Below are 12058 nucleotides of genomic sequence, written 5' to 3' on the forward strand. Positions count from 1 at the left end.
CAAGGCGTAGATTTCTTGATTCTTGACCAAAACTAGGATAGTTGTGATCAATGTTTCTCCATTGAGGAGAATCTGCAGGATGCCGAAGCTTGCCATCTTTAATCCTTTCTTCATCATGCCATGTCAACTTCTTTGCATCTTTGGCATTGCTAAATATACGCTTGAATCTTGATTTGATAGGAAAATACCATACAACCTTTTTGGGAATTGAGTCTTCCTTCTTATATTGTGATGCATTACATTTAGGACAAAACTTTAATGAAGCATACTCATTAAAAAATAAGATGCAATCATTTTCACAAGCATGTATCCTAGTGTAGTCCATGCCTATAGAGCGTAACATTTGTTTTGCATCATAGGTTCGAGAAGGGAGCACATTATCTTCTGGAAACATATCCTTCAGAAGTGCAAGCAAGTCAGTGAAACTATTATCGGTCACTCCATTAACAAATTTCAACTTATACAACCTTGACACTGTTGCCAATCTTGTGAATTTAGTACAACATCATATAATGGTTTCTCAGCATCACTTATCAATCACTGAAACATCTCAGGACAATCCTGAAGATCCTCTTCAACAATGTTTGCCATTACCTCGAAACGAACGTCTTCATATGCATTTGTGTAGTCGTCTTTCTTATGCATCTCATCATCACAATCCATAATATCTCTCATCTCACCCTGTCTTGTCCAACATGTGTAACTTTGATCAATACCATGACACACTAAATGATCTTTTAACTCATTTGGATTAAATTGGTTTGAGTAACAACATCTTAAGCAAGGACATACAATTCTATTAGGGTTTTTAGCATTCTCAATTTCAAATATAACAAATGATTTCACTCCTTCTTCATACTCCTTCGTCAATCGATTGGCACTCATCCATTTTCTATTAACAAAAAAAATATAATGAGCATAAATCTCTAAGGCTTGGACTTAAGCTCACAAAGCAGAGCAAATGCATTATTTTGATCGAACCCTAACTCTTAATGTAAGCTAAATGAGTCGGAAACCCCAACTCAATACAAGCTAAATGAGTGAAATCACTTTCACTCATTTATATGGAAAATATTTATAACTCAATACAAGCTAAATATAAAGTAATTAAAAAGGCAAATAACTATAAGAAAAACTCACTTTCAATTCGGTGTTGAATGCATGAATGATGATTTTGAGGCTAAACGAGTGAAGGATTTTCGAAATCGGTGTTGAATGATTTTGTGTTGAATGAGTGAATGATTTTGAAGTTGAATGATTTTCGAGGTCGATTTTCAGAGTAAATGCATTTCACTGCTGAGTAAATGAGTGTTGGGATTGTTGATGAATATGTGAGAATGTGGGAACATTTTAATTTTTTAAGGTCTGATAGTATCTTCAACAGCACATAATGAAGACGTCGTTGTCAATGATACCTAATCAACAGCGCAACCTAAAGGAAACGCTATGGAAAAACTCCCCATTCAAATATGATATCATCGACGTTGATGATCTGAATGCAAAATCAACGATGACCAAGGAAGACATTCTTCTTATAGTGTTTCAACCTCGTTGAATGAGTATTGTCTTCACATACAGGACACATGAAATGTCCCTTTATACTATATCATGACAGATTACCATACGCAAAGAAATCACCGATTGTGCCGAACAACAAAGCCCTCAAGTTGAATATTTCTTCCAAACGCTACATATACATCTATGTTTGTCTCTCACATTTGCTTCAAGTTTTCAATTAATGGAGTTAAATATATGTCTATGTCATTTCCTATATGTTTAAGTCCAGAAATTAACATAGATAATATCACATATTTGCGCTTCATGCACAGAGAAGGAGGTAAGTTGTATATCACCAATATCACTGGCTATGTACTATGGGAGCAACTTTGAACATTGTGTGGATTAGTTTCATCAGTTGACAATGCAAGATGTAGATTTCTTGATTCTTGACCAAAACTAGGATAGTCAGGACCAAATTTTCTCCACTGAGGAGAATCAACAATATGCTAAAGTGTGTCATCTTTAATTATTTCTTCATCATGCCATGCCAAATTCTTTGGATATTTTGCAATGCTGAACATACGCCTAAATTTTCCTTTGATGGGAAAATACCATACAACCTTCTTGGGAATTGAATCTTCCTTCTTATATCGTGATGCATATTATATTTAGAACAAAACTTTAACGAACCATACTCATTAAAAAAATAAGATGCAATCATTTTCATAAGCATGTATCTTATTGTAGTCCATACCAATAGAGCATAAAATTTGTTTAACATGTACATCATAGGTTCGAGAAGGGAGTACATTATTTTCGGTCAACATATCCTTCATAAGTGCAATACAAGCAGGTCTGTGAAACTCTTATCACTCAATCTATTAACAGATTTCAAATTATACAACATTGACATTGCTGCCAATCTCGTCACTTTAGTACAACCATCATATAATGGTTTCTCAGCATCACTTATCAACCACTAAAACATCTCCACACAATCCTGAAGATCTTCTTTGACAATGTTTGACATTTCCTCGAAAAAATCGTTGTCATTTGCATTTGTGTTATTCTCTTTCATATGCATCTCATCATAATCCATAACATCTATTTTCTCACCATCCCTTGTTCAACATGTGTAACTTTGATCAATACCGTGATAAACTAAATGAACTTTCAACTCATTTGGAGTAACTCGGTTTGAGTAACAACATTTTAAGCAAGGACATATACTTCATTTAGAATTTTCAGCATTTTCAATTGAAACCCTAACAAATGATTTCAGTTCATCCTCATACTCATCATCAATTGATTGACACTCATCCATTTTCTAGAAAGGAATTGACAAAAAAAATATAATGAGCATAAATCTCTAAACCTTGGATTTCAGATCACCAAGGCATAGCAAAATACATTATGTAAATAAAAAACGGGAAAACTCACTTTCTATTCGGTGTTGAATGAGTGAATGATAATTTTGAGAGTGGATGAGTTTCGAATTCGGTGTTGAATGATTTTCGTGTTGAATGAGTGAATGACTTTCATGTTGAATAAGTGAATGATTTTCGTGTTGAATGAGTGAATGATTTTCCTTTTGAATAAGTGAATTCATTTTTAGATTGAATGATTTCGAGGTTGATTTTGAAAGTAAATGATTTCGCTGCTAATAAACGAGTTTTGGGATCACTGAATGTATGAGAATGCGGAAAGTTTTAATCTTTTAGGGTCTAATTGTACCTTCAACAATGCTATTTAAAGCGAGCATTGTAAATGAGATATAATCAACAGTGCACATTAAACAGTGCATTGTAGAAGATATCTCATTCAAATATACTAACGGTAAAATGTAAGTATTCCACATTGCACATTAAAAAAGTATTGTAGAAGATATAAAATCAACAGTGCCGCATGTAGGGCATGATGTTGAAGATATATGCAAAGCATTCAAATTAATAATGATAATAAATTAATTGTGTTATTAAAGACATTCAAATTAATTATGACATTCGAATAATAACAATTGATTAAATATATAAAATAATTAACAATGACAATTAATGACATTCAAATAATACAAAACTTACAAGGTAATAATTAATAATAAAGAAAATAATGACAATTATTAAAATCTGATAGTGTTGTGTGCACATGCTTAATTGTTAAAATCTTGCACTTCAATAGCGTTTTTTTGCATAAGCGTTGTGAAATAGATTCGGGGAAATAATATGAGAACTAAGTATTCAACATCACTTTTTTGCATAAGCGTTATGGAATAGTTCAAGAAAATAATATGAGAATTAAGTATTCAACAGTGCACACTAGGAGGTGCGCTGTAGAAGTTATCACATCAACAGTGTTTTTGTAAATGTGTGTTGTTGTATATGTTCAATTTTACGGTGCACTAGTAATTGTGCATTGTTGTATATTTGATATTCATATGTACAACAGCCCTTATTTAAATAAGTGTTGTTAATTTTCATAATTCTAATTCTACACAGTTAAGCACACACAACAGAAAATCAACCTGAATGCATATAAAACAACATCAATAAAGAAATCAAGATAAATACATATTGAACAACTATAAATAGAACAAAGCAACTATATGAACACAATTGTTTGAACATAAACCAAAACAGAACAATATATTTTTATAATGAATATTACAATGTACTGTTTGAACATATATACACCAAAACATACATTACATACATCAAAAGATACATTACATTGATAATTGAATTCCCTAAGCTACAATATATATTTATGCTACAATTTAACGTTGATTTCTCTAAGCTACTCTTTATCGGGAAGTACATAATTTGACCAATCTTCCCTAATCTAGATGACTTGGTCATATGTGCATGAATCTCCATCAAACTTGGAGTTGGCCACTACTAAATGATCTCCTTTATGAAGTTCAACACGTATTACTGCAATCTTTATCGTTTGTTTGGCAATGGGTCTATAGTTAAAATCAAATAAACATATAAGTATAACCTTAATTGAAATATGAATACACAACACATATAATTGTTTGGGATGATTTTTGTGTCTATGCCTTTTATATGAGTCCATTTGACGTTCGGCTATGCTTTTCTAGAACAAATAAAAACTTTGTAAATTTGCATCCCCTAAATAATAGTAAATGTACTTAATTACTAAACACCTAAGAAAGTGAAAATGTACCTAAAAGATTATATTAGTAGTCTACTTATCTACCAAAAGTTTCTCTCAGAGCATTATACTTGTTTGGATCACAATGTTTCAATGAGTCAAAGTATTATACTTTTTCCTTGATCCGATTAATGCCAATCAAAAGCCAATGTGCCCTAACAAAATATATACACACGGTTAGGAAATGTTAAGCACAGTATTAAAACTTGCAAGAAACATATGAAAACATACAAAAGACAATTAAAAAATGTTCACCCGGTATTAAAAGGTGCAAAAAGAAATATACAGCTTCTTTATTATTGATAAGAGTAGCTGCAACATATTTTGTTTGGTCCCCAATCTTTATTATGTCATTGTTGCTACTCGTCACCAAAGTGGCAACATATGGGATAAGAAAATCACCCTCTTTTTATCTTTCAAAATAAAATTGTCATACAAGTACCTAATGTATAACACAAATGTTAGTTAATTATAACACCACCAATGATTAAATTCAACAGTAAGAAGTTAAGAAAACATAGTTTACCATATATATACACATATAGTGGTAGCACCTATCTAGTCATGTTCATATACGTTCCGGACTTCATTGATGTTAATGTATTCTTGAATATCATATCCGGAGACTTCCTTGGAATATTATATAATCATTACATCATCTTCTCCTAACTGTTTTACATGCTCAAACAGCTTAGTGCAGTACTTGGCCTTTTTGGAGCTGACATCCCCCGAAGATGACATAGTAGACTTTGGCAGCTTAGTTTTTGGTTTGCTAACCTTAAACTTCACCACCTTGGCCTTTTCGGTAGATGTTCTACTATACGAGGGGATGTCATTGAGCCATCTAACTCCTTCTCATTGGGTCTAGAGTGTACATTTTCCTGAAATTTTCAATAATAATATATCAATTACAGATCTCTATATATATATATAGTATGAGTGAGCATAAGGTGAAAATCATACCTTTGAAGGAACTACATGTACAAGGTCCATTGGCCAACTCACATAAATGCCTATAGCCCCTCCTAGTGTCAAGATATCCTCATCGAGAGGAACTGACAACAATGCATCATAATTGATTGCAACATCAATCGAGACCTTCACATTATAGGGTGAGATAGGTGTATTATACAGCATAGCATCTACAGAGTTGTGCACTTTATCAACACCCACTACTCGGCTATATGGGATGTCTGGGAAAAGTTTCCAAGTACTAATTCCCTATATGTTAGTTAAAACATATAATTAGTTTATGACTATAATTAAACTAAATGGCAAATAAATTAAAATTACTTAACAAAATTACCTCAAGAATGGGAACGGAAATGATGTGAGGAGCATGTGTGAAATTATCATTGATGCTTGAAGGAACATTGTCAGAAGGTTGTCATTGTCACTCAGCTTCTTTCAGCTTTATTGATTGTTCAAAGTCATTAACCGTTGCATGAGAGTATCCAATTGATTTTGTGTCTGATCCATTTGGACTTTGATTGCACGTTTTTTATGGGGTACAAATGTTCGTTTGCTAACCTCAAATCCTGCATCCTAGATACGGCCAGAATACTCAGGCAGTCCTAGTGCCTTAGCAAGAATCATCTAACTATCCAGGGTCTGTAGCTCCCCCTCTTTTTCTTTTAGGGTAACCTAACACATTAATAAAAAACAAACATAATGTTAATTAATCACATTAATAAATAAAGTATGGAAATCAAGTTTAATTAAATGATTGATGAGCACTTAGAACACGGTTTGCCACCTCTTGAATTTTTTCATTATCCATGACATCGTCCTTGTTCTTACGGGCATCTATCCATAGAATATTGAGGTCTACTGCATGTGTAGTTAAAGGTGTTTCATTTTGTTCCAGCTGCCAAAAGATAATCAATAATAATGTAATTAGATATATGGGTATAAAACATAACCAACAATTTGCTCACAAATTAACAATATTTACAATATTTTCCTCGATTCCTCTATACCCTGCTCGAGAAGCTCGGTATGGATACAAAGGCTTAGATGTCATCTTGCAGTTTTCATTACTTACTTTTTGCAAAAACAAACAACATTAACATCAACATTCATATATATGTATATACAAAAGCATATATAAGAATAATAAAGTCAGTACAAATAAGATGATTTTACCAAGAAAGACTCGTCGTATGTGTGTAGTGACAAAAGCCTTCCAATCTTCATCTTCAATGACATTTTCATATTTGGTTGGAGGTTTGAGGTTGACATTGCCATGAGCATCTCAGCATCTCTGATACATTTTTCGGCGTCGGTTCTGAATTGTCGGAGAGCCTTGCCGGTAGATTTGAGAATGTAATCCTTATGCTCCTCACCAATATCAAAAGTTGACTAAAAACACATAAAAATAAAACATATAATACATTGCATGCATGAAAGTACATACATTGCAGGAATACACAAAAATACCTTTAAATTGCATGAAAACACATATACATTGGTCGAAAACATATAAACACACACTAAAATAGAAACTTACTATAATTTCATTCCAGATACGCTCCTTCATGGCATTCAACCTAACATCAGTCCATTTGCTGAATGTTATAGGCACAATCTGCCTAACCACAACCCAAATGTAGCTTACCAATGTGTTGCCACCATTCAAGTTTATACGTTGGCCTTTTGTGTTCCATTCAACTTCTATCTTCACGTCCTTACTTCTTGCACCAATGACATTCTTCATAGAAGTCATTCCACGTGGAGTTCGTTTATGAACAACGGGTTGCTTGTCTTGTGAATCACAATATATATAGACTCAAATGGAAAGAGAATGGTTATCGCCGTCCTTGGCAGATGTACAACCATTAATATGCATAGAAATGAAGAGATGCATATAGTACTCTGCCATTAATTTTTCTGATATGTAAACGCGTATACAAGCAAAAGCACTATTACAAGAAAGTGTTGTTGCTATGTCATCTTTAACAGTGCTTCCTTAATCCTGCGTTGTTAAAGTTATATCTTCAACAACGTTTTCATAAATGTTTGTTGTTAAACAGAACTCATTCAAGTCAGTGCTAACATCGCTGATGTTCAACGGTACTTCTTTAATAATGTGTTATTGAAGTTATATCCACATATCTAAATGGACGGCGCTTACTTGAATAAGCGTTGTTGATGTTCTTATGCCTTGTTTTTAACAACATTGTTCTAGCAAGTGCGGTTTAATGATCGTGGTTTATTGCGATATTTGGTGTAGTGATCAATCTCTTTAGAGAAAGACTTCCCTTAATGGTTGAATTGTTCAAAAGAAATATTATTTCAATGAGTGAGGATAAAAAGTGTGTTATTTGCAATAACCATGATGATACTAACTAAGCATCTTTTTCTTAATTGTGTATTTTCTTCCTCTGTTTGGAATGAGATTTATTCTTAGCTTCAAGTGCCCACCATATGTCTTACTTCTATTGTTAGGTCCTTGAATATGCATGAGTTATTGAGGATAAAAGACCCTAAGTTAGGGAGGATGTTGTGGTTTACTGTAATATGGTGTATTTGAATTATGAGGAATGAACTCATCTTTTCAAATAATGAAGTGAGTTATGTGCATATTTTGGACTTGATTCAAGCAAGATTGTGGAGCTGGTTTAGTTTAAAGATTGATCCTTTTCTTTGTTACATTCTTTTTTAATTGGTATAATGTTCCAAAAAAAAGATCACAAATTAATATTTCTTGTGTTGGGTTAGTACCCCTTTTGCTTCTTTAATATACTTTGCTAATAAAAAAATTTATATTATCATTTCTTTTTGTGAATCACATAAATATTATCATTGCAATATTGCTGCTGGGTATATTGCAATTTTTAGAGTAACAATATCGCAATTGCAATTGATATTATATCAATTGCACTTTTTAATAATTCTTTCACTTTTTTAAAACATAAGAATGGAGTCCAATCACAACTTCATATTAATCATGGTAAAAATTAATCACACCCTCTTTTATATTTGCTTCAACTTCCTCTTAAGCACAGCACATGTATAGTATAGAACTAAATGATCCCTTAAAGTTTCTTTTGCGTTTTGTAATATTAAAAATGGAAGGAAAAACTAGGTTAAACAACGAATACCATATATAATTGATAATTTATACAATACATATCAAGACATTGTAAAATATGAAAAAACCACTGACCATAAACAAAGAATAACCATCTCAAGATGGAAGTACAAAACAAGAATTAGCACACAAAAGAAACCCTAAAGGACTCAAAGGCTAGAATGGGAAGAGATCTTCGCCTATAGAAAAAAACTCAGAAGGTAACTTTTGGCTTCTTCTTATGAGACATAAACCCTAAGTATATGAGACATGGGTCAATAAAATACCTAGTATAGTCAGCAGAAAGAAATTTACTAGGACATGGTAAATAAAGTTAAAAAAACCATGTCCCCTTAATTATACACCTTGATAATAATTAATACAAAAAAAAAATTGCTCTTGTGTTTTTAGTATAACTAAAAGTATCTCTCATCGTATGGATAAATAATTGATCTTTTTCAGGGTGTATGGTGAAATGTTAACTTAATTTGCAATCTTAATATCATTCAACTCCTTTGTAAATGCTGAAATGCAACTTGAACTACGTGAAATCAATCCTTTCTTCAACCCTTCTTTATCCCTTGGGCTAATGGACTTAGCCCTAATTCTACAATCTTCTGTGCTCTTTTTCAGCATCTCTTTCATTGCCTGAGCTTGAAACAGAACAGGGAAAGCTCTCCCATATTTGTTGAAACTAACACATGCACTTATATGTGCACTTAAAGCATCTTCTTTTTTTCCTCCATTTTTCTCTAACTCTTCCTTCACTGCTTCAGAACACAATCCACACACAAACTTCCCAAAGAACTTATCACGCATGAGGTTGATGTATTCTTGTGTGCACTCCTCACACATACCACAACACTCACACTTTGCATCTTCAACTTCAGATATTGGTGCTAGTTTTAAATCATCAATCACTTCTTTGGTGGTTAGCTCAAATGAGATGTCTGAGATTGTTCTTTGAAGGTGCTCATATGAGAGCTTTGGTGGCTTGGATATGTTGCTGTTCTTGCAGAAATCAGCTCTAGGTAAAGAATCTCCATGTGGTGCCATTTCAACTTGATTATGCTAAATAATGGGGTTTGAGAAGAAAATTTCAAATATGTAACACTCTTTAGAAAGGGCTTGAATTATGAATATAACTTAAAGAAGAAGGTGTAGTCCTATTTATAATGATTGTTCTACTTGGTTGTGGTAAACCTAACATTGTAGCTTGAAAACTTGAGTGGATCTAAAAAATTCAAATGTCAGTGTCCATGGTCATGAACATGCTAGACTTTTGGAGAATGGTTTAATGAGAAAACAAAGGGTTATTTAGCTTTTGGAAATTTGAAGTGAATGTTTATCTAATCTGAAAGATACTTGTCATTATTTTTTGTTAGGGTTTGTAGTGTACTTCAATGCTTGGTAGTTGTGGCTCCAAGAAAAAGGTGATGAACACATGCAGCAAGCAAGGTTCACCTGCATGATTTCTTTATTTGGATCATGATTCAGTGGAATAATGTATATAAAAAGAAGAAATATATCATAGTAAGAAAAAACATGTATTATAAAATTAACAAACCATGAAGAACAAAAAAACAAAAAACTTATTGCAGTACAGTTACAGCTTCAATTGTCCATTTGTAAATATTATATTTAATTTTATCTTTTTCCCTCCTTTAAATTTTTTTTTTTTTGTTATTAATATTCTTGGTCTTTGACCTGTATATTTCTGTAAGTATTGAGCACTTTTCATCAACTCCTTCTGTAAAAAATATTAGGGTTTAGACTTAGATCATGTAATTGACAAAATGGATTTAAAGTGCAAACTTTGATCATTACCCAAATTGTAATTTTAATATCTGATTTAGACATTGTTTTGGATTGACTGCATGGACCTATTCAAATGGGCCTACTCACCCAACATTGTTGAAGACAACTTATGTTATTTTGCATTATGGTTGGAAATGAGCTGAACCATGTCGAATTAGGGACTAATTTGGTTTAACTCGATATGGATTTGTTCGGCTCAAAACTCGATTCGAGTTTGAAACGATTTATGTTTTCAGCTCGATTGAAGTTCGTGAACTATTCAATTCTACTCGTCAGCTCATATTGGTTTGGTTCGTCAAGAGTTCGCGAACTATTTAGTTCAATTCATCAGTTTGACTAATTCAATTTGTGAGTCGAAATTATTATTACTCATTTAATATATATATATATATATATATATATATATATAAATTAAAGATTTTTTTAGATATATAAAGATTTTCACCAACCTAACTAGTCGAACTTTATTTGACTCGAATATGACTTATTTATTTAATGAGCTTAATTATTAGATCAAGTTCGACTCAAATATTTCAAGAACCAAATCTATCTAACAAAATAATAAATCAACTTTTGAGTTGGTCTTGTTAAATAATTTCTCTATAAAATGCACATAAGTACACAATGACCAACTTAATTATAAATTCACTTTATCTCACATTTATATTATCCTCTAATGTCACTTATTACTATTATCACTAAATTACTTGAGCATTCAGAATGTCTTTATCGTCATGCTTCCAATTCTCAACCATGAAGAAAAACACCCACCACAAAACACAATTAGTTATTGAATGTTATATACCTGCAATAAAGTTTCTTTTCATTGCTATAAAGGTTTTTTCCTTTAAGCAAATGATTTATGTGGTCCAGTACCAACTTAGGACTGGGGTATTCACATGCAAGCATAGTGAAACCATATATACTATTGTCTCAGCTTTCTTCTTTTGTGTGAAGTTAATTACATGAAAGAGGAAAGACACTAGTTAGGTACTCGACTTTTCCTCCACATACATGATCTTTCATTTCACGAGGAACTTGATGAACAACAAAAAGAGGAATGGAAAGTAGTTGAGATTAAATAAAGTTGAAGTCACTATCATATAACGTGAGATTCTCCTGCTTGATGAGTGATACTTATAATAATCATATACATATGTATTCCATCCTTGTGGCATGATTAATGAATTGTCTGATCATTAGGAATGAAGTTAATTATGGTGTAAATAAGATCCGATCTACATGACTTTCGATTATATACAAATGGCCGACTTAGTCAGGGGAAATGGCAACAATGACAGGACGAGACTAAGTCAGCACTTGTGAGCCCACAAAACCTTCATTCATGCTAAAGGCAAGGCTATACTATATGAGGAGAAGACAATTCACGTTACCCACGTGGTAAAGATAATCTAAATCTACAATATTATCAGTATGATAGGCTAAAAAAGGATAGGATACACCATCAATAATAGAGGTGAGCATGAGCCGAGT

The 12058-nt window shown here is 32.5% G+C and overlaps 1 protein-coding gene across 1 annotated transcript; it reads right to left on the bottom strand.

The window, feature by feature from the left end:
• Positions 1–9214: 9214 nt before the first annotated feature.
• Positions 9215–9868, bottom strand: LOC109336938. The gene has a single exon (XM_019573779.1). The coding sequence runs from the start codon at positions 9800–9802 to the stop codon at positions 9230–9232; it is 573 nt and encodes a 190-aa protein (XP_019429324.1). The 5' UTR covers positions 9803–9868; the 3' UTR covers positions 9215–9229.
• Positions 9869–12058: the final 2190 nt, after the last annotated feature.

This window comes from Lupinus angustifolius, unplaced genomic scaffold (genome assembly GCF_001865875.1).
Source record: "Lupinus angustifolius cultivar Tanjil unplaced genomic scaffold, LupAngTanjil_v1.0 Scaffold_1_470, whole genome shotgun sequence".
NCBI classification, from domain to species: Eukaryota; Viridiplantae; Streptophyta; class Magnoliopsida; order Fabales; family Fabaceae; genus Lupinus; species Lupinus angustifolius.

Coding starts and splice junctions, on each gene's coding strand:
- LOC109336938 (XM_019573779.1), bottom strand. CDS start 9,802: ATGGCACCACATGGAGATTCTTTACCTAGAGCTGATTTCTGCAAGAAC.